This window comes from Trichomycterus rosablanca, chromosome 8, assembly GCF_030014385.1.
Source record: "Trichomycterus rosablanca isolate fTriRos1 chromosome 8, fTriRos1.hap1, whole genome shotgun sequence".
NCBI classification, from domain to species: domain Eukaryota; kingdom Metazoa; phylum Chordata; class Actinopteri; order Siluriformes; family Trichomycteridae; genus Trichomycterus; species Trichomycterus rosablanca.
The window spans coordinates 40,888,819-40,913,169 of record NC_085995.1 but is presented as its reverse complement, the minus strand read 5'-3'; the positions used below and the strand labels follow the sequence as shown (position 1 = coordinate 40,913,169).

General features: G+C 42.7%; 1 protein-coding gene across 7 annotated transcripts in view; it reads right to left on the bottom strand.

The window, feature by feature from the left end:
• Positions 1–24,351, bottom strand: part of stx3b (syntaxin 3b) — a 41,647-nt gene that overhangs the window by 5,599 nt on the left and 11,697 nt on the right. Inside the window, exons 2-11 of one of the 7 annotated variants that reach the window (XM_063000196.1) lie at positions 23,168–23,242; positions 22,965–23,064; positions 15,554–15,628; positions 13,044–13,114; positions 12,858–12,966; positions 9,147–9,220; positions 8,288–8,422; positions 4,689–4,799; positions 2,562–2,660; positions 621–697 (exon numbers count right to left, since the gene is read on the bottom strand). In XM_063000196.1, coding sequence (XP_062856266.1) covers positions 2,571–2,660; positions 4,689–4,799; positions 8,288–8,422; positions 9,147–9,220; positions 12,858–12,966; positions 13,044–13,114; positions 15,554–15,628; positions 22,965–23,064; positions 23,168–23,242 — 840 coding nt within the window. In that variant the 3' untranslated portion in view covers positions 621–697; positions 2,562–2,570. Of the gene's footprint in view, positions 1–345; positions 698–2,561; positions 2,661–4,067; positions 4,800–7,023; positions 7,293–8,287; positions 8,423–9,146; positions 9,221–12,857; positions 12,967–13,043; positions 13,115–15,553; positions 15,629–22,964; positions 23,065–23,167; positions 23,243–23,537; positions 23,730–24,351 lie in introns of those variants that run through there. The other 6 variants (XR_010013471.1, XM_063000198.1, XM_063000197.1 and 3 more) reach the window with 6 other exon arrangements.

Sequence of the window (24,351 nt, the reverse complement as noted above, 5' to 3'; positions counted from 1 at the left end):
AACGAGGGCGTGAGGGCACGAGGGCGTGAGGGAACGAGGGCGTGAGGGAACGAGGGCGTGAGGGTACGAGGGCGTGAGGGTACGAGGGCGTGAGGGTACGAGGGTACGAGGGCGTGAGGGTACGAGGGCGTGAGGGAACGAGGGCGTGAGGGAACGAGGGCGTGAGGGAACGAGGGCGTGAGGGTACGAGGGCGTGAGGGAACGAGGGCGTGAGGGCACGAGGGCGTGAGGGAACGAGGGCGTGAGGGAACGAGGGCGTGAGGGCACGAGGGCGTGAGGGAACGAGGGCGTGAGGGAACGAGGGCGTGAGGGCACGAGGGCGTGAGGGAACGAGGGCGTGAGGGTACGAGGGCGTGAGGGAACGAGGGCGTGAGGGAACGAGGGCGTGAGGGTACGAGGGCGTGAGGGTACGAGGGCGTGAGGGTACGAGGGTACGAGGGTACGAGGGCGTGAGGGTACGAGGGCGTGAGGGAACGAGGGCGTGAGGGTACGAGGGCGGCGGCGTCCGTCCTCTGTCTCACCTCTTGTTCGGAAGCAGGGACGATACGGGGACCTGAGAGAAAAGTGGGACTGGGAACGGGAGGAGTCACATGATGGGTGTGGCGACGGGGGCGTGGCCTCAGAGTACTTGTGTGAGTATGACGATGATGATGATGACCAGGATCACGACACACACCACGCTCAGAATGATTATTTTCTACCGAGGAAGAAAACAGAGAGAGAGAAAAACATCAGAACCCCCAAAACACCAACCATCCAAACACTAAAGATCAAAGAGAACCTGAGCACCACACGACGACCAGCCCAAACATCAGGACCACCCGCCTGGTATCTGCCACCAGGACGTTAACCAGCAGCAGCTCCATAAAGTTCAAGTTTAACAGTGGACAGGAGTTGCATGGGCACTCTGACTGGCACAAAGGGGTCTGTACCAGCTGTGGTGGGGACTGCTGTTTAAGAGATCTGATCATGACGATCTGGTCCTGATCAAAGTCCCTCAGGTCTTTATGCTGATCAGATCTGCTGCGTTTAACACGTGAACTACATAGAACCTCCTCTAGGGGGGGGGGGGGGGGGGGGGGGGCTGGTCCTAATGTTTGGCTTCATCTTCGTCAGCTACACCGATCAGCCATAACATTAAAACCACATTCTTGTCCATGTTATCAGCTCCACTCACCATATAGAAGCACTTTGTAGTTCTACAATTACTGACTGTAGTCCATCTGTTTCACGCTGTTCTTCAATGGTCAGGACCCCCACAGAGCAGGTATTATTTAGGTGGTGGATGATTCTCGGCACTGCAGTGACACTGACATGGTGGTGGTGTGTTAGTGTGTGTTGTGCTGGTATGAGTGGATCAGACGCAGCAGCGCTGCTGGAGTTTTTAAACACCGCACCGTCACTGCTGGACCGAGAATAGTCCACCAACCAAAAATATCCAGCCAACAGCGCCCCGTGAGCAGCGTCCTGTGTCCACTGATGAAGGTCTAGAAGATGAGCGACTCAAACAGCAGCAATAGATGAGCGATCGTCTCTGACTTTACATCTACAAGGTGGACCGACTAGGTAGGAGTGTCTAATAGAGTGGACGGTGAGTGGACACGGTATTTAAAAACTCACTCATACCAGCACAACACACACTAACACACCACCACCATGTCAGTGTCACTGCAGTGCTGAGAATCATCCACCACCTAAATAATACCTGCTCTGTGGTGGTCCTGTGGTGGTCCTGACCATTGAAGAACAGGATGAAAGGGGGTAACAAAGCATGTAGAGAAACAGATGGACTACAGTCAGTAATTGTAGAACTACAAAGTCCTTCTATATGGTAAGTGGAGCTGATAAAATGGACAGAAGGTGGTTTTAATGTTATGGCTGGTCGGTGTATATAGTATATACTAGTCGAGTCTAGTATGAGGAACAGTGAGGAACCTGCCATCAGAGAACCTCAGGGTGAACCCAAGTACGTATGAAAAGCAGGAGCTCCCCAAGATACAGATGAAGGCGTATATCAATGCCGTGGGGCGTTTTATTGTCGAGGTTCTGAAGATGTCAAATGTTGTTAGAAAATCAGGCTGGACCTGCGAGACCCTGAGACCACCGTCACCGACCATATTAATACACTACAACACACACACCCTGCACCCAGAACCTCGTCATCACTCACACACACACACACACTCTGCACCACAACCTCTACCCTCAACCCAATATTAATCACACACACACACACACACACACACACACACACACACACACACACACACACACACACCCTGCACCAGAAACCCCATGTTAATAACACACACACACACACACACACACACACACACACACACACACACACACACACACACACACACACACACACACACACACACACACACACACACACACACACACACACACACACACACACACACACACACACACACACACACACACACACACACACACACACACACACACACACACACCCTGCACCAGAAACCCCATGTTAATAACACACACACACACACACACTCTCAGGTAGCTGAATATGATCCACATATACTCACCAGCTATAGTTACGCCTTTTTTAGTCCTACAGAAAGTCCTATTATCAAAGCAATAATGCACAAAAGAACCACGACCACACACACTATAATCACCACTTTCTGTCAACACACACACACACACACACACACACACACACACACACACACACACACACACAGTTTAGTTTCTGATCCATTGATTACCATAATAACACATTAGATTATTACTCTGTACGTGTTCGTGTGTGTATTTTCTGCTTAGCGTGAGATATTACATAAACACATGACCACACATGAACACAAACATGTAAACAAAAACAAAATCATTCATGAATATCAGAGTGAAGAGAGAAAGAAAAGAATCAGAATCTAGATTCATTCATCAGAACCGGGACCAGGTTCATCACATCTTGACTTGACGTTAACACGACTTTATCAGACCTGTAGGGTTTGACTCCAGCACAGTTTGGGAGCTGTGAACAGTTGCTATTACGAGCTGTAACCACAGGGGGGCGCGATTCTCCTCCTAAATCACCGTGTGGTGTTTGTGGTTACTGTGGTAACAGCAGGAAGTGCTTTCATGTGTTTGTGTAGGTAATGAAACTCATAAAAGCCTTTAAAGGAACAGAAGTGTTCATCATGGAGATACATCACAAAAGGGCAGTGTGTGTGTGTGTGTGTGTGTGTGTGTGTGTGTGTGTGTGGTCAGCTGTGTCTCATATGGATAATTTGCACAGCATTTCTGTAACTAGTGTGTTTACACTGCAGGGATAATTAATAATAATAATAATAATAATAATAATAATAAAAATAAATCATAATAATAAAAAAGAATAATGATAATAATAATACAATAATAATGTAATATAATATATTATTATAATAATAAAATAGTATAATATAATAATAATAACACAATAATACTAAATAATAATATAATAATAAATAATAATAGTAATATAAATAAATAATAAAATATTAATATTATAAATAATAATAATATAAATAACAAAATAAAAATACTATAAATAATAATATAAATAAGATAAATAATAATAATAAAGTTAATTTTAATAATGAACTAATAAAAATAATAATGATGACAAAAAATAATAATTGTACATTTTTAGGCTAATAATAATAATAAAATTTTGTTAATAATAATAATAGTAATAACAACAGTAATATAAAAAAATAGTACTATAAAAAATAATGTTAACATTGATAATAAAAATAATAATATAAATAATACTAATATAAATAATATTTTAATAAATAATATGAACACTAATAATTATAATAATACTTTATAATGATAAAGATAATGATAAAATTTTTAAAAATGTTAAATAAAAATAACAACAATAATAAAAAATATTAATAACATTGATAATAGTATAATGTTTGATAATAATAATAATAATAATCTGTATTTTGTTTTCTGATCATTTTTCAATCAAACTTCATGTTATTTATCTTTGTTATCATTTTATTTATACATATATATATATATATGACTATACCAGATAAATCATTGTTGGTTCCTCTGTTGCAATTCCAATTCTTGGCACTTTTACCGCCACCGTTCTGGCTAGAGAGAGCCGAGTATCACACGCCCAGTCAAAAGGCCACGCCTTTTCACCCCCCCAACCCCCCCAGCTGTATTAGAGCCACGCTGAGCTCCAAGTGACTTTATTTATTAACATTAGTATCTCCTCGTTTCTGAACTTTAATGTGTGATGAGCTACAGCTTTAGTAAATGAAACTATGATGGCGTCTGTGTGATTACGCCTCGTTCTTTATCAGTGTGTACGCCCAGCCCTCAGTGTTTGGTGCGTAAACGTCCATGTGAGACACAGCTATAGGAACGCATGATGAGGATGATAATGATGAGTTTAGGGAACGGTCAGGGCAGAGTGGGCGGGGTGTTTCAGCTCTCATCCACTCACGCGCTGCGCCTCCTGCTGATATTTGGCGGCTTTTTTAGTGTCGTCCACAAAGCCCACTGATTGGTCCATGTTGCTTTCGATCCTGTCAATGATACCCCCCTGACAGGCGGAGAGAGAGACAGAGAGAGAGAGAGAGAGAGAGAGAGAGCAGGAGAGTGTTACTGTAGGTACGGGGTGTGGGTGTGGCGGGGGTTCGTACCTTCCGTGCTTTGCTCTGGTACCTGACGGCTTTCTTAGTTTCAACCTTTGCTGCCTCGACGTGATCCACCGCTTTCGACACGTTCGCCTCGATATTATTAACGGTGTCACCCTGAAAACACACACACACACACACACACACACTCCTAAATATACGTCCACACACGAGCACACGCACTAAACAGTACATTAAACATCAACACATCCTGATTCACCAAGATTTTCTTCTTATCTTCCAATCAGCGCCCAGCCATACAAAAGTCATATTTTGACCAGACAGGCACGAATTCCCATACACAGACACAGTTCAAAGTCTTGCAATAAGCACAGGGGTCGCTCTGTTTTAATATAGTTTGTTATTGAAATAGGACGTCCAGCAAGCTCATGGTCAGGCGTCCAAATACTTTTGACCATATAGTGTAGGATGAGCCAAAACTATATATTGTATAGAACAATATAGTATAAAACATAAAATTGTATATTACCGTACTGTGTAGAACAGGATTGTGTCATATAGAATTGTATTGAACTGTATAGTAATGTATAGAAGAGTATTATGTAGAACAGTATAGAAGAGCATTGTATTCTATAGAATTGTATAAAACTGTATAGTATTACATAAAACAATATATAGAACAGTAGAGAACAGTATTGTATCTTATAGAATTGTATAGAACACTATTATATCTTATAGAATTCGATAGAACTGTATAGTTATGTATAGAACAGTATTATATAGAACATTCTTTTATTTTACAGAATTATATAAGACTTTATAGTATTGTTTAGAACAGTATAGTATAGAATTGTATAGAACAGTATAGTATTGTATAGAACACTATTATATCTTATAGAATTCTATAGAACTGTATAGAACAGTATTATATAGAACATTATTTTATTTTACAGAATTATATAAGACTTTATAGTATTGTTTAGAACAGTATAGTATAGAACAGTATAGAACAGTATAGAAGAAAGTTTTCTAGGATTCCTTCCTTTCAAGCCCTAATTTCCAGCCAGAACAACAAATGAAGTTATAACCGCTCTGCAGCAAAAAGGCCAGAAAGGTGAAACTATAGAGCCGCGCCCGACAGCACTGACTGCGCGGCTCTGCAGGATCAGTTAGCAAAACATCTCTTTGCTTCAGATTTATTTTAACTGGGAACCGATCGTTACTGGTCCACAAAATCTTAATATGAACGCGTCTCTGTACCTGAATGAATATAATCAGTGAAACGTAGTGAAGGTAGCACTGATGTAGAGCGGTTAGATGAACAGAAACGTGGTGAGTGGAACCAGCTCTACTGTACAGTACATTCAGATTAAAGTCACTGATGGTGATTGTTTTGAACACTGGCGCCTCCTGTGGAACGACGCAGGCCCAACTTCTCTCTCTCACAAACTCTCATAAAGTTAAAATTCATCCACAACACAAACACAAACAATAAAATACTCTGTTAAAGTAAACTCTTACCTCTCAGAGATTTCCCCCTCAGACAGCAGATAAACAAGTAAAATCAAAGCGTCAAAGCGGCTTCAGTATTTACACACAAAAATACACCGAGCAGGCATAACATTATGACCACTGAGAGGTGAATAACTCTGATTATCTCTTCATCACGGCACTTGTTAGTGGGGAGGTATATTACGCAGCGAGTGAACATTTTACGAGTGAGCATCTCTAAAATTGCAGCTCTTGTGGGGTGTGTCCCGGTCTGCAGTGGTCAGTATCTATCAAATGTGCTGCCAGGAAAGAACAGGGTCATGGGCGGCCAAGGCTCATTCGTGCACGTGTGGTCCGATCCAACAGACGAGCTCCTGTAGCTCAGACTGCTGAAGAAGTTCATGCTGGTTCTGATAGAAAGGTGTCAGAATACACAGTGCAGCTCAGTTTGTTGTGTATGAGGCTGCAGAGCTGCAGACCAGTCAGGGTGCCCATGCTGACCCCTGTCCACCCCCGAAAGCGCCAACGATGGGCACGTGAGCATGGGAACTGGACCACGGAGCGATGGAAGAAGGCGAGCCGGCGGGGGCGGTGTGATGCTCTGGGCGACGTTGTGCTGGGAAACCTCGGGTCCTGCCGTCCATGTGGACGTTACTCCGACACGTAGCTCCTACCTGAGCATCGTTGCAGACCGTGTTCACCCTCTCATGGAGACGCTTCCCTGATATCTGTGGCCAATCGAGCATCTGCGGGACGCGCTGGACGGACGAGTCCGATCCATGGAGGCGCCACCTCACAACTTACAGGAGTCAAAGGATCTGCTGCTGACATCTTAGATACCACAGCACACTTTCAGGGGTCCAGTGGAGTCCATGGCACGACGGGTCAGGGCTGATTCGGCAGCCGATACAATATTAGGTCATAATGTTATGCCTGATCGGTGTAAATCCTTTTATTCTTTCTCTGATCTCACAGGGGATCTCATCCCTGATCTATTCACATCCCTAATGTACACACAGGGACCTCAATGAAAGGAAGTGAAGAAGGAAAAAGAGCTCCAGAGTGGAAAGACTCACATTTGGGAAGCAGACGTGAGGACGGGAGCGGGGCGAGAGGGTTATTCCACACCGAGGACAGAAAACAGAACACACAGAGAGTCTGGGAAACAGAAACAGGAAAGAGAGGAGAGGAAACGGAGAGATAAAGGAATGGAGATCTGAACCTAACTCTGTAGTTTTGTAGTTCTACAATTACTGACTGTAGTCCATCTGTTTCATGCTGTTCTTCAATGGTCAGGACCCGCACAGAGCCGGTATTATTTAGGTGGTGGATGATTCTCAGCACTGCAGTGACACTGACATGGTGGTGGTGTGTTAGTGTGTGTTGTGCTGGTATGAGTGTGTGTCCACTCACTGTCCACTCTATCACACACTCCTACCTAGTCGGTCCACCTTGTAGATGTAAAGTCAGAGACGATCGCTCATCTATCGCTGCTGTTTGAGTCGCTCATCTTCTAGACCTTCATCAGTGGGCACAGGATGCTGTCGGCTGGATATTTTTGGTCGGTGGACGATTCTCGGTCCAGCAGTGACAGTGAGGTGTTTAAAAACTCCAGCAGCGCTGCTGTGTCTGATCCACTCATACCAGCACAACACACACTAACACACCACCACCATGTCAGTGTCACCGCAGTGCTGAGAATCATCCACCACCTAAATAATACCTGCTCTGTGGGGGTCCTGTGGGGGTCCTGACCATTGAAGAACAGCATGAAAGGAGGTAACAAAGCATGCAGAGAAACAGATGGACTACAGTCAGTAATTGTAGAACTACAAAGTGCTTCTATATGGTAAGTGGAGCTGATAAAATGGACAGTGAGTGTAGAAACAAGGAGGTGGTTTTAATGTTATGGCTGATCAGTGTATATATATGTATACAGACTTTTGGCCACACAGATGTTCATGGTTTTGGAACCAAACATCTAACAAACTGCGGTGATGTGAGTAAAGCGTCTAAATAATCTGATTATGAGCGCCATGTCGCATTAGGATCCTCTCTACTGAGGAGCTGATCAGGTAGGGAGTAGGCACCAGGGCGGGTCAGTGATGGTGTGATGGAGGGAGAGGTGAGCGGAGGTGAGCAGAGGAACGTACCTGGTTCTCTACCAGCATGGCGATGTCCACGAACATGTCGTGCAGCTCCTTGATGCTGCTCTCCAGCCGCTGGATGTCCTTGTGCCGGGACTCGATCTCGCTCAGCGCCTGCTTGGAGATCCCGGAGTCGACGATCTAGAACACGGGGCACACGGCGGAGGGTTTCAGTCGGGCGTCGGAGAACGTGCTCCTCCTCGGAACGGAGAGATTGCGTGGAGGTGTTCCGACATCCTGATCTGAAGATGACCGAATACAATCTAAGCTATTGAGAGTTCAAGGCCTTGGTCAAGGGCCCAACAGTGGCAATTTGGACATCTTTTGATTACTAGTCCAGCACCTTTACCACTTAGCTACCCAGAAGTGCAGTGATGACGCTCGGTAAATGATTCCTACTGACTGTGACTGATGGTAGCAGCAATAAAGCAGTCCATGATATGTTTGTGTAGATTATATTGACTCGAACTGATATTTTGTGACTGGTGAACATCTCTGGTATCAGCACAGAGTAACTGCCGGTGGAGCTACACACATCCTTTATTTACGTAATTACATTGTTAGATTAATATTACAGCTGTATTGATGTAAATGTATTGTAATGCTGCAGCTGTTTAATATATAAGAAGAATTGAACCATTTCAGTACAAGTATGTCCAACTCGGGTGCAAAAAGACAGATTACATGATAGATCCTCTGATTTAACAATTTAATAAGCCAACGTGGGGAAAAGGGTCCTGCTCGAGGGTCCAACAGTATTTGGTGGTGGTTGAACCACTGACATTTCATCAACAGTCCCAGTCCCCTAACCCTCACACACACACACACACACACACACACACACACACACACACACACACGTTACCCCTGCAGTGAAGACGGCTGCATTTCCACCCTCCAGCATTTCTTCCAGCTCCTCATCAGTAGTGACTCTCCCAGCTAGAAAAGAGCAGAGCGACAGTTCGTTTGTTTACAGATAAACGTTTGTCTGTTCATAACAGGACAGGTAGGTACAGGTTATCCATGATTCATCAGTTCGGATTTAATATCAAACACAGTCATGGACAGTTTTGTATCTCCAGTTCACCTCACTTGAACGTTTTTGGACTGTGGGAGGAAACCGGAGCTCCTGGAGGAAACCCACACGGACATGTGGAGAACATGCGGCACGCAACTTCACACAGAAAGGGAATCGAACCTAGGACCATATTGCTGTGCTTCATTTTTTTTTTTAATGGGACGTCCGACAAGCTCATGCTCAGCGGTCCAAATACCTTTGGCTGAATAGTGTAGGTGCGACTGTAACAAGCTCATCGATGTTATTCGCTTATATTCTTTATATTTTTCTGTTTCCACGTGATTTTACTCATGATTTGGACCACATTCTGAATATAAAATACGTAAACACACGACGAGCTGCAGTAAAAAGTTGAAGAACGATTCTCAACACTAACGAGGCAGAAAGAACAGCGTCTGTTTAACAGTTACACCACAGATGTAAGAGAGGAACCAGTTTGTGGTTACGCAGGGAGCGGTTACAGCACCGTGTCCTGTCCCTCTGTAAGGAAACCGAAAAGCAGATCTGTGTCCTCATAAAGAGGAGATGGGCCGTTCTGCTGAATCGGTGACATTTCCATCTCCAGGACATTATATGTATAAATATAAATGAAAATGCATTGACTTTAAAATGAGTAAAGTGTCCTGCACACTGATCTAATTACAGATTTAGGATAAATAATATAATACATTCATAAAAACCGCCATAACACTGAAAAATTGTATTTGTTCATGTGTGTGTGTATGTGTGTATGTGTGTGTGAGTGTATATGTGCATGCGTGTGTGTATGTGTGTGCATGTGTAGTGTGTGTGTGTGTGTGTATGTGTATGTATTTATGTGTGTGTACGTGTGTGTGTTTGCATGTGTGTATGTACGTGTGTGTATGTGTGTACGTGTGTATGTATGTGTGTGTGTGTGTGTGTGTGTGTATGTACGTGTATGTGAATGTGTGTGTGCATGTGTGTATGTACGTGTGTGTATGTACGTGTGTGTATGTACGTGTGTGTATGTGTGTATGTGCATGTGTATGTGTGTACGTGCATGTGTGAATATGTGAGTGTACGTGTGTGTATGTACGTGTGTGTGTATGTGTGTATGTATGTGTGTGTGTGTGTGTGTGTATGTGTGTATGTGCATGTGTGTACATGCATGTGTGTATGTACGTGTGTGTATGTGTGTATGTGCATGTGTGTGTGTATGTGCATGTGTGTGTGTGTATGTGCATGTGTGAGTATGTGAGAGTGTACGTGTGTGTGTGTACGTGTGTGTGTGTATGTACGTGTGTGTATATGTGTGTATATGTGTGTATGTGCATGTGTGTGTGTATGTGCATGTGTGTGTGTGTGTATGTGCATGTGTGAGTATGTGAGAGTGTACGTGTGTGTGTGTACGTGTGTGTGTGTATGTACGTGTGTGTATATGTGTGTATGTGTGTATGTGTGTATGTGTGTATGTGTGTGTGTGAGTATGTGAGAGTGTACGTGTGTGTATGTACGTGTGTGTATGTGTGTGTGTGTGTGTGTGTGTGTATGTGTGTATGTACAGTGTATCACAAAAGTAAGTACACCCCTCACATTTCTGCAGATATTTAAGTATATCTTTTCATGGGACAACACTGACAAAATGACACTTTGACACAATGAAAAGTAGTCTGTGTGCAGCTTATATAACAGCATAAATTTATTCTTCCCTCAAAATAACTCAATATACAGCCATTAATGTCTAAACCACCGGCAACAAAAGTGAGTACACCCCTAAGAGACTACACCCCTAAATGTCCAAATTGAGCACTGCTTGTCATTTTCCCTCCAAAATGTCATGTGATTTGTTAGTGTTACTAGGTCTCAGGTGTGCATAGGGAGCAGGTGTGTTCAATTTAGTAGTACAGCTCTCACACTCTCTCATACTGGTCCAACATGGCACCTCATGGCAAAGAACTCTCTGAGGATCTTAAAAGACGAATTGTTGCGCTACATGAAGATGGCCATGGCTACAAGAAGATTGCCAACACCCTGAAACTGAGCTGCAGCACAGTGGCCAAGATCATCCAGCGTTTTAAAAGAGCAGGGTCCACTCAGAACAGACCTCGCGTTGGTCGTCCAAAGAAGCTGAGTGCACGTGCTCAGCGTCACATCCAACTGCTGTCTTTGAAAGATAGGCGCAGGAGTGCTGTCAGCATTGCTGCAGAGATTGAAAAGGTGGGGGGTCAGCCTGTCAGTGCTCAGACCATACGCCACACACTACATCAGATTGGTCTGCATGGCTGTCACCCCAGAAGGAAGCCTCTTCTGAAGTCTCTACACAAGAAAGCCCGCAAACAGTTTGCTGAAGACATGTCAACAAAGGACATGGATTACTGGAACCATGTCCTATGGTCTGATGAGACCAAGATTAATTTGTTTGGTTCAGATGGTCTCAAGCATGTGTGGCGGCAATCAGGTGAGGAGTACAAAGATAAGTGTGTCATGCCTACAGTCAAGCATGGTGGTGGGAATGCCATGGTCTGGGGCTGCATGAGTGCAGCAGGTGTTGCGGAGTTACATTTCATTGAGGGACACATGAACTCCAATATGTACTGTGAAATACTGAAGCAGAGCATGATCCCCTCCCTCCGGAAACTGAGTCGCAGGGCAGTGTTACAGCATGATAATGACCCCAAACACACCTCTAAGACGACCACTGTTTTATTGAAGAGGCTGAGGGTAAAGGTGATGGACTGGCCAAGCATGTCTCCAGACCTAAACCCAATAGAACATCTTTGGGGCATCCTCAAGCGGAAGGTGGAGGAGCGCAAAGTCTCGAATATCCGCCAGCTCCGTGATGTCGTCATGGAGGAGTGGAAAAGCATTCCAGTGGCAACCTGTGAAGCTCTGGTAAACTCCATGCCCAGGAGAGTTAAGGAAGTTCTGGGAAATAATGGTGGCCACACAAAATATTGACACTTCAAGAACTTTCACTAAGGGGTGTACTCACTTTTGTTGCCGGTGGTTTAGACATTAATGGCTGTATATTGAGTTATTTTGAGGGAAGAATAAATTTACACTCTTATATAAGCTGCACACAGACTACTTTTCATTGTGTCAAAGTGTCATTTTGTCAGTGTTGTCCCATGAAAAGATATACTTAAATATCTGCAGAAATGTGAGGGGTGTACTTACTTTTGTGATACACTGTATGTGTATGTATGTGTGTGTGTGTTAGTGTGTGTATGTGAGTGTATGTGTGTGTGTGTGTGTGTATATGTGTGTGTGTGGTGTGTGTGTGTGTGGTGTGTGTGTGTAGTGTATGTGTGTGAGTGTGTGTGTGTGTGTGTGTAGTGTATGTGTGTGTAGTGTGTGTGTATATGTGTGTGTGTATATGTGTGTATATGTGTGTGTAGTGTGTGTGTGAGTGTGTGTGTGTATATGTGTGTGTGTGTGGTGTGTGTATATGTGTGTGTGTGTGTGTGTAGTGTATGTGTGTGAGTGTGTGTGTGTGTGTGTGTAGTGTGTGTGTACGTATGTGTGTATGAGACTCACTGATCTCTAACTGTCTCTGGATTCGCCCTTTGCTCTTCTCTCTGAAGTCCACCTGAGCTTCGTTGTATTTTGTCATCACGTCCACAAATTTCCGGGACAGAATTGCATGCTGGGAGGAAACGACAGCAGGTGAATTGGGGTGTCTGTGTGTGGTGCATGATGGGAGATGGAAGGACGTGCGCTCACCTGTGATTTGCGTATCCTCATGTCGGCTGATACTCGCTCCTGCTCACCTGTCTCCAGGTTCCTCTCGATGCCTGCACGCGCACATACACACACACACGCTTTTATCCAAATCGAGTCTGATTTCTTTTAGGACAGATCTAATCATCCAGTATGGACTTTTTCAGCGTCTGTGCGTGGGACTGAAGGCGGGAAAACAACGTCACTATGGTGACGCTAGGACCGCCTGCACCACATGTCTGTTGGTTCCAGACCAGTGAGATTATAGGGCCAGTGGACCAGCGTCATATTCTGCTAGTTCACCAGTGCTGAGCTCTCCGAATTTGAATCTTAGATCTGCCACCAGTCAGTTGGGCGCCCCCTAGTGCGTGCATCAGATAAAAATCGCCCACTAGTCTGCTGGGTGGGAAAGACGGGACTAAAAAGTGGGCGGGGTCTCCGAGGCTGTGTAAGGAAAATGTATGATTTTTGAAAAAAATAACCCTTGAAACCCCCAAAATGTCATTCAGTGACGGTCCCCCTACCTCTTTAAGTAATAAAACATTAAGAAAAAACTAATTAATCTTAAGTAAAACTTACAATGTATTGCTTTGGCATAATTGTACAAATGTCATGTGTGACATATTAAATAATATTCAATCAGATGTGTTTTTTAATATTAATAATATTCAGGATACTTTCAGTCCCCATTTTCCCGAGCTTCAGTTGTCATTCAGTACAACGTTAATAAAAAGCCTTATTTTAATATGCGATCAAGTTACTGCAGTCATGTGACCAATTATAACAACAAAAGACTCCTGGGGACCCTTCAGCACACACACACACGAGGTCAATGCATTTTAACATTATTTGATAAAAATGTCTTTTACTGACACAGTACATTAAAGAACAAAACTGAGTGTCATTCAGTACAACACAGAAAACCTAATATTACGGTTAATCTAGTAAACAAACAAGGTTATTAACATTTAAATGTGAATATGTGTAGAGATGTCTTTGAGCTAAGGTCAATGTTAGCTTTTGCTAACCACTGGGATAACTGTAAAATGTGCTAAAGTAAAATTTCTGTCATTCAGTGCAACAGAATTTCGCTGTTGCACTAAATTGATAATGACATTGTTATACTGACTTTATAATGTTTTAAAATTATTTTTAAATATTAAAACCACTTTTTTCCATTCTAGTCTTCCTTAATAAGAGCAGTAATTACAATGAATATTAATAATGATGTTTTTGATGAAGTGGTCCCTGAGATTTTGTTATTGTCAGGTACGATGACCCGCCATTCGTCGGGCAGGTACTGCTGTCTGTAGGAGATGAGGTGCAAGTTAGCTGCATGCTACACAACTGAAACAGAAATTCCTTTGTGTGGCCAAATCCACCTGATGAAATTTACTACCTTAAGTCTGATGTCAAAATCGTAATCGCAGAACCAAAGCCATGTACAGCAAGAACCTCGAGGTTAACAACAGAAGACCGGAAAACATTTGTTCAGTTCATGAAATAAAATGCGACTTCAAATAGTTTTCACTGCTGAATGAATTTAGATTTACTGCAGCAACTTTTTCACGTGTTATGACACAAATTCCAAACTTCCACACTGTTCTGGTGCCTTACAGGTTGTTATGATGGCTTCATTAGCTATGTTTTTCATTGCCTTACTGTTTTCATGATGTAGTAATATTATAACACATACTTGCCACTGGTGTGGCATATTTTCATTCTACTACTGCTACTTTAATCAATAAAGAACTTAAAAACAAATTAAGTCATGAATATTCTGATGTAACAGGATAATTTGGAGTATGTCATTCAGTGCAGCATAAAATCATCATACAGTGCAACAAAAACATTTGCTTAAAATAACTGTAATAAGTAATTATTATATATTTTTTTCATGTGAATGCAAGAGAATCCAGACCTGCTTCATAGAAAACAGAGTTTGATTGGGTTTCAAATAGAATAGAATGTGTAGCAAAAACATCTCGTATACAAATAAACAAAATCCCAAGATGCATTAGAGTACAAACGATGCACAGAAAATTCAAAACAGAGTAAGTACAGTTTCTTCTGAGGTTTTAAATCTTTTGTAAGAGATATACTAAACTTATACATTTGAAATGGATAAGATTGTTCCTTGTGTGTGTATTTTGTCATAAATTAGTCGTTGCACTGAATGACATTTTTGTGTCCTTGTGTGTCAACAACACTAAAATTATCAAATAAGCAAAATGCTGAAAAAAAAAATTACATATTTACATAGGTGACACATTTGTGCACAATATTAAATGAAAAAATTATACAATTTAACCATTTTATTTGTTTGGTACCCTATTCGTCTTTCACCCACACACACTTTAGATTCATCTACCTTCATCCACCGTTTCATCCTGATCGAAGCTTTGAATTTTGGGTTTTTGGGTTTGGTGCCACCCAGAAGCAGCGGGCGCAGGGCAGCAGTGCACAAATCTAATCAGATAAACATCGTGTCCTACCCGGAGCTCCAGACTTACTCTTCAGCTTGTTGCGAGCATTGTTGGCCATTTTCTTGATGTCGTTGGTCAGCGACTCCAGGCCATCCTGCGTTTCTACACAAACGAACAAAGAAGCGTTTTATTAAACAAGGTTTCAGAAGATGGTGCAGGCGCTCGGAGGGTCGCGCAGCAGTCACGTACGCTCGCCCACCACCGTAGAGAGCTTGGGGTCCTGAGTTAGAGTCTCAGCGGTGCTACCGGTGCTACGTTTTAATTTCATCATGTACATAATGCAGGAATTATGATGGAATCAGTACACGTGAAACAGCTGCAATATTAGGGCTGCCACGATTGGTCGACCTAGTCGATGCGTCATTTATAAAGGATCCTTTTTAATTTCTACATCGTCTCCGTTCATATAAGCGTTCATATGATTCCCTCAGCACTACTCGCCGTGTGCAGGACCTCAGTCGTATCTGCTCCGGTCGCTGGTCGGCGGCATTAAGCGCCGTCTTAAAAAACGCCGTCTGCAGCCGTCAGAGGACGATTGTAGAGCTTTCAAAGAGAAGATCAAAGTCCTCCACGACCCAAATCATCCAAAGTTTGGTGATACTTAAAACTGGTACAGAACTAAAAGCTGGTTTGTTCACTGTGTAAAGCTTTGATGGTACCACAGCAGCACCGGCGCCGTGCTGCACGTCTATATCGTTTCATTACGCTTCTTAATCGTGGAGATCTTGGAACAGCGTATTTCTTATTGAGTTCAGTTAGACCGCCGCGTACTTTACTGCGTTGGGCCGCTTTGTTTACATGGTTTAGAATGTGCAGTAAGTGTTGAGTGAATGTGGAGGTTAGAATCGGGGCTCGTTCTGTCGTTACTGTACGCTGGACTTAATGAGACGTGGCTACATCTAACTATTTTATCTGTGCTATAAGTTGAAGCATGAACGAGCTGCACTGTGTTTAATATGGAGCGCTTATATGAGAATGTGATAATCTAACCCTAACCCTGTTTACATTTAGTTCTGTGTTAGATTATTATGCCGTACAGTTTGGTGTTAAATAAAAGAAGCTTAAATGAGATTCTGAATTAAATTAATCGTTTAGATCAATCAACTAATGTATAAAATAGTCTAAAAGATTAATCGATAGAACAGTAGTCGTTAGTGGCAGCCCTATGCAATATATACATTTGTTTTATTGTTTATTTAATGTTTAAGTATTGTACAATTACCCTTAGCCCTCCCTTTAACAAAAAAACAACGTTTGCAAAACTTTGGAATCCTGGCTTTGCCGTGCAGCCACTGTTGGGCCCTTGAGCATGGCCCTTAGGTCTCTCTGCTCCGAGGGTGTCCTACGTTATATGGTCAAAAGTATTCGGACGCCTGACCATGAGCTTGTTGGGCATTAAAACAGACTTTTCAAGCTTCTCACAAGACTTTGTAATGTGTCTGTGGAAATTTGTGCCAATTCAGTCAGTACAGCTGGGCGCTGATTTTTCAGTCGGCGTTCCGGTTCATCCCAGAGCTGTCGAGTGGGGTTGAGCTCAGGGTTTCTGTTTTTAATAGGGACACTGGGTGGATCTTTGGACCATCAATCAGAAGGTTGTGGGTTGGAATCCTGGCTTTGCCATGCAGCCACTGTCGGGCCCTTGAGCACGGACCTTAACTCTCTCAGTTCCAAGGGTGTCGTACAGTATGTGGCCAAAAGTATTCGGACGCCTGTCCATAAACTTGGACATCTGCTATTAATTATTATTATCGACCTCTGTTTGATCTTTTAAGCTTCTAACAAGACTTTGTAGTGTGTCTGTGGGAATTTGTGCCCATTCAGTCAGTACGGCTGGGCGCTGATTGTTCAGTCGGTGTTCCGGTTCATCCCAGAGCTGTCGAGTGGGGCTGAGGTCAGGGCTCTTTATAGAGCTTGCTCATGTCCAGTTAATGTAGGGCAGTTGTATCCTAGTGGTTAAGCCCCACCACTGCCAGGTTGCCTCTGTCGGGCCCTTGAGCAAGGCCCTTAACCCTCAATTGCTATACCATTACAGTATTGTTAGTCGCTTTGGATAAAATGCAGAAAATGTAAATGTACATGGAAAAGGACCTTCCCTAAACTGTTGCTGCCAAGCTGGAAGCATATCAGTTCCTTTATATGATTGATTTATCACACCTGTTAGTGACTGTTAAGCAGCGTCCCGATACTTTTCTCCATATACTACAGTGTAGCACTCACTCCAGCTCTGGTATTTGGGCGTGTCTCCGATTTCAGCCTCTAATTTGCATTTGTCGGTGGTGAAGCGTCCAGTTTCCTTTATGTTCACGGCTCAGATTAAACCCGATCGAACAGTGTTCCTCTTTTTAACCTCAACAAACAGAGGCGTTCTTTATTCCTTACACACCTGAGGAAAGTGTTTACCGTCAGTACGGTGTGATCAGCCAGCCGGAACGTCAGTCACCTTACCGGTTTATTTTATCAGCTCCACTTACCATATAGAAGCACTTTGTAGTTCTACAATTACTGACTGTAGTCCATCTGTTTCTCTACATGCTTTGTTACCCCCTTTCACCCTGTTCTTCAATGGTCAGGACCCCCACAGGACCCCCACAGAGCAGGTATTATTTAGGTGGTGGATGATTCTCAGCACTGCAGTGACACTGACATGGTGCTGGTGTGTTAGTGTGTGTTGTGCTGGTACGAGTGGATCAGACACAGCAGCGCTGCTGGAGTTTTTAAACACCGTGTCCACTCACCGTCCACTCTATCACACACTCCTACCTAGTCGGTCCACCTTGTAGATGTAAAGTCAGAGACGATCGCTCATCTATTGCTGCAGTTTGAGTCGCTCATCTTCTAGACCTTCATCAGTGGTCACAGGACGCTGTCCACGGGGCGCTGTCGGCTGGATATCTTCGGTCGGTGGACGATTCTTAGTCCAGCAGTGACGGTGAGGTGTTTAAAAACTCCAGCAGCGCTGCTGTGTCTGATCCACTCATACCAGCACAACACACACTAACACACCACCACCATGTCAGTGTCACTGCAGTGCTGAGAATCATCCACCACCTAAATAATACCTGCTCTGTGGGGGTCCTGACCATTGAAGAACAGCATGAAGATACAGATGGACTACAGTCAGTAATTGTAGAACTACAAAGTGCTTCTATATGGTAAGTGGAGCTGATAACATGGACAGTGAGTGTAGAAACAAGGAGGTGGTTTTAATGTAATGACTGATGACTGTGTGGGAACCCAACACTGCCGAGTGAAAACAAGTGGTTGCATTGGACACGTGTCGGAGAAGGTGTGTGGTGATACAAAGCAGTTGCTCAGTGATTAAGGTACTGGACTAGTAATCAAAAGGTTGCTGGTTCCAGCCCCACCACTGCCAAGTTGCCACTGTTGGGCCCTTGAGCGAGGCCCTTAACCCTCAATTGTAAGTCGCTTTGGATAAAAGCGTCCGCTAAATTCAGCAAATGTAAATGTAATCTGGTCTTTGAATTGGATATGACTAAACTGAGTAATAAAGAATAAAATGAACCAATTTAGTTTATATATTTATATGTATTTTTATGCATTTTCTCCCTTTTAGCGCGTCCAATTGCCTGATTGCATCACGCTTCCTCTCCACCAATGCCGATCCCCGCTCTGATTGAGGAGAACGAAGCTAACCCACGCCCCCTCCGACACGTGGGCAGCAGCCGTATGCATTTTATCACCTACACTTTGACGAGTGAAGTGCGGATCAGCGTTGTGTACGGAGAGACACACCCTGAGAGAGAGCACTCTTTCCTCATCTCTGTGCAGAGACCCCATCCGGCTCAGTCCCGCCCATATCTGAACAACAGGCCAATAGTTGTTCATACAGCCGCCCCGCGAGATCTCAGCTCGGTGTTTTTACCGCTGCGCCACCTGAGCGGCATGAACCAATTTAGTTTGTACGATTGTTTACTCTGCGGCCGGTCAGACCAGAGCTGAAACTGGACCAAACCCGACTGCGCTTTGTCTTTCTGATTGACCGATGTAAACAGTAGAAGTCATGTGATCTGATCCTTTTCATTCCTGAGCTTCGCCGTGTTTACGTTTGGTTTTGTAATCCGATACGCAGCCGATCGACCTCGGTCGGAACCGCCGGATTCAGACGTCACGTGACTTCTACATCAGGCTAACTGCTCGTGTGTCATACCCAGGTCCCTACCTAATTCACGTTTTTCATTCGTGCAGCGTTCAAGCGCCTCACGTTTACTGCTTAAATGTGCACTACGAGGCGTCCTGGCGATCCTACGGCAATTCAGTTAGCGATCGCTTAGTCAAAATGTCCGAGATGTGGAAGAGTGTAAAAACACGGCAGCTAAAAACACGACTGAGTTTGGAAAACTAACAACCAGAATTTTGGTATCTGAGATGGAACATGAAGCCTCGCACCGTCGCTGGATGTTCTAGGTGAGGGGTGTCAAACACATTTTCACCGAGGGCCACATCTACATTATGGTGGCCCTCAAAGGGCTGATTGTAACGTATCCAGCTGTGATTATATATATGTGTGTGTGTGTGTGTGTATATGTATATATATATATATATACAGTGTATCACAAAAGTGAGTACACCCCTCACATTTCTGCAGATATTTAAGTATATCTTTTCATGGGACAACACTGACAAAATGACACTTTGACACAATGAAAAGTAATCTGTGTGCAGCTTATATAACAGTGTAAATTTATTCTTCCCTCAAAATAACTCAATATACAGCCATTAATGTCTAAACCACCGGCAACAAAAGTGAGTACACCCCTTAGTGAAAGTTCCTGAAGTGTCAATATTTTGTGTGGCCACCATTATTTCCCAGAACTGCCTTAACTCTCCTGGGCATGGAGTTTACCAGAGCTTCACAGGTTGCCACTGGAATGCTTTTCCACTCCTCCATGACGACATCACGGAGCTGGCGGATATTCGAGACTTTGCGCTCTTCCACCTTCCGCTTGAGGATGCCCCAAAGATGTTCTATTGGGTTTAGGTCTGGAGACATGCTTGGCCAGTCCATCACCTTTACCCTCAGCCTCTTCAATAAAGCAGTGGTCGTCTTAGAGGTGTGTTTGGGGTCATTATCATGCTGGAACACTGCCCTGCGACCCAGTTTCCGGAGGGAGGGGATCATGCTCTGCTTCAGTATTTCACAGTACATATTGGAGTTCATGTGTCCCTCAATGAAATGTAACTCCCCAACACCTGCTGCACTCATGCAGCCCCAGACCATGGCATTCCCACCACCATGCTTGACTGTAGGCATGACACACTTATCTTTGTACTCCTCACCTGATTGCCGCCACACATGCTTGAGACCATCTGAACCAAACAAATTAATCTTGGTCTCATCAGACCATAGGACATGGTTCCAGTAATCCATGTCCTTTGTTGACATGTCTTCAGCAAACTGTTTGCAGGCTTTCTTGTGTAGAGACTTCAGAAGAGGCTTCCTTCTGGGGTGACAGCCATGCAGACCAATTTGATGTAGTGTGCGGCGTATGGTCTGAGCACTGACAGGCTGACCCCCCACCTTTTCAATCTCTGCAGCAATGCTGACAGCACTCCTGCGCCTATCTTTCAAAGACAGCAGTTGGATGTGATGCTGAGCACGTGCACTCAGCTTCTTTGAACGACCAACGCGAGGTCTGTTCTGAGTGGACCCTGCTCTTTTAAAACGCTGGATGATCTTGGCCACTGTGCTGCAGCTCAGTTTTAGGGTGTTGGCAATCTTCTTGTAGCCTTGGCCATCTTCATGTAGTGCAACAATTCGTCTTTTAAGATCCTCAGAGAGTTCTTTGCCATGAGGTGCCATGTTGGAACTTTCAGTGACCAGTATGAGAGAGTGTGAGAGCTGTACTACTAAATTGAACACACCTGCTCCCTATGCACACCTGAGACCTAGTAACACTAACAAATCACATGACATTTTGGAGGGAAAATGACAAGCAGTGCTCAATTTGGACATTTAGGGGTGTAGTCTCTTAGGGGTGTACTCACTTTTGTTGCCGGTGGTTTAGACATTAATGGCTGTATATTGAGTTATTTTGAGGGAAGAATAAATTTAGACTGTTATATAAGCTGCACACAGACTACTTTTCATTGTGTCAAAGTGTCATTTTGTCAGTGTTGTCCCATGAAAAGATATACTTAAATATCTGCAGAAATGTGAGGGGTGTACTCACTTTTGTGATACACTGTATATATATATAAATCATTAGACTAATAATATTAATAGTAATAATATAAAAATCTTAATAATATAATTATTTGATAAAAAAAAATCATTAGCAATATATACATATATATATATATATATATATATATATATATATATATATATATATATATATAAAAATTGTTAAGTTAATAATAATTATAATAATAAAAATCACTAGATTAATCGATAAAATCGTTAGTAATATATATATATAAAATCGTTAGTAATATATATATATATATAAAAAATCGTTAGTAATATATATATATATATAAAATCGTTAGTAATATATACATATAAAATCGTTAGTAATATATATATATAAAATCGTTAGTAATATATATATATATATATAAAATCGTTAGTAATATATATATATAAAATCGTTAGTAATATATATATATAAAATCGTTAGTAATATATATATATATAAAATCGTTAGTAATATATATATATAAAATCGTTAGTAATATATATATATAAAATCGTTAGATTAATAATAATAATAAAAATCACTAGATTAATCAATCAAAAAATTGTTAGTAAAAAAAATAAAATTATATATATATATAAAAAAATCGTTACATTAATATTAACAATAATAAAAAAATTGGTAGATTAATCGATAAAAATAATCGTTAGAGTAGTATATATAAATTTTGTTAGATTACCAATAAAAAATTTAAAAAAAAAAAAATTTTTAAAAAAAATTAAAAATCGCTAGATTAATCGATAAAAAAAATAATCGTTAGGTGCAGCCCTAGATTTTTTTCGAGGTCCACGCAATTAAGCACATTTCCCAGTAAATTTAGTAGAGCCCTGGTGATCGTCGTTACATCGTGTAAAAATAAACAATCTGATCCCTAGAAGCCAAATTCATTATTTCAATTCTTGTATTTTAATTTCATCCACCGTTTTATCCTGGATTGGGACGTGGCAGGAGTTCTGTAGTACCAGTAATCAGAAGGTTGCCGGTTCAAGCCCCACCACTGCCAGTAACAGTTCTGTAAGTCGCTTTGGATAAACGCAGAAGATGTAAACGTAGCACCAGGACGTTACGATCCGCCCCTGAATCGGTGTTCAGTCCTGACGCACAGGAGACACCAGAGCCTGGGTGGTGGTGGGTGAGTGTACCAGGCTGCTGCGCCACCCGAGCGCCCTCAAACGACACCAGCAGCCTGTGATGGTGAGTGCCGATTGGCTGAATCTTACTCTGATTGGACGTGGGCGCCGACAGAATGACCGAGTACAGCTTCTTCACCTCGGCCACGTTCTCATCGATCTTGTCGATGCTGGTCCTGATCTCCTCGATCTGAGACACACACAGAACACACATGTTTTATTCTCACACACACACACACACACACACACACACACACACACACACACACAGGTAAGATGTTGGAGGACTTTACCTGAGTGAAGAAGTCGTCCATGAAGGCTGGATTATCCACGGCGATGGGGACGTCCTCGTCGTCATTATCACAGGTCTGTGAACACAGCACAAACCAAACAATCACGTGAGTTCCACAAGGATGTATGTTAGTACCACTCATCAAGCACCAGGAGCATCAGAACCAGGTCATACATGACTTCCAGTTCCGAAGCCTCACCCTAATCATCAGATCAACATCTAACACATCCCTCACCTGCATTATGTGGTGGTTCTAATGTTTTGTTAGGTTATTTTAGGTAATTGCTAAGCCACTCAGTAGAATTTACTCTGTATAGAATATTTAAAGACGTACTTTAGGAGATGATCGTTTAATTTCTGCCCTCACACACCTGACTGAAATATTCTGAGGATGCTGCTGACCCTGACTGGCAGGATTAGGCGTGTTAGATAGCTCTATACGAACAGGGCGGGACATTCCTGCGTCGTGACGCGTCACGTTACCGGCGTCTAATCGTCCCGTCGGGCGCCGAGCAAACGGGTTTCCTGGATCGTCTCACATCACATCGGATCGTTTATAAAGTCTCGGAATGAAACGAAGAAAAAGAAAACGAAAAACCTTCCACGTTAGTACACATTATAAACCTTCCACGTCAGAATCATATTTCGGTTTCGCTTCTAAAAACGCAGCCTCATTATTTGGAGTCGTGCACTGTAAACCCGATTATAGTAAAAACTTATGTGTTTAAGTAAAATCAACTCAAATACCAAATGAACTGAACGTCACTATTTAAGCTGAATATACTCAACAGTACAATCAACTCTACTCACCAGAATTTATTTGCAACAGCTGTATTTTTAACAAGCTTTAAACACATCTAAAATATATAAATATAAAAATAAAAGTACAATAAATAAAATAAATAATCAGATATAACCGTATATATAATGTATATACTGTACACCGATCAGCCATAATATTAAAACCACCTCCTTGTTTCTACACTCACTGTCCATGTTATCAGCTCCACTTACCATATAGAAGCACTTTGTAGTTCTACAATTACTGACTGTAGTCCATCTGTTTCTCTACATGCTTTGTTACCCCCTTTCACCCTGTTCTTCAATGGTCAGGACCCCCACAGGACCACCACAGAGCAGGTATTATTTAGCTGGTGGATGATTCTCAGCACTGCAGTGACACTG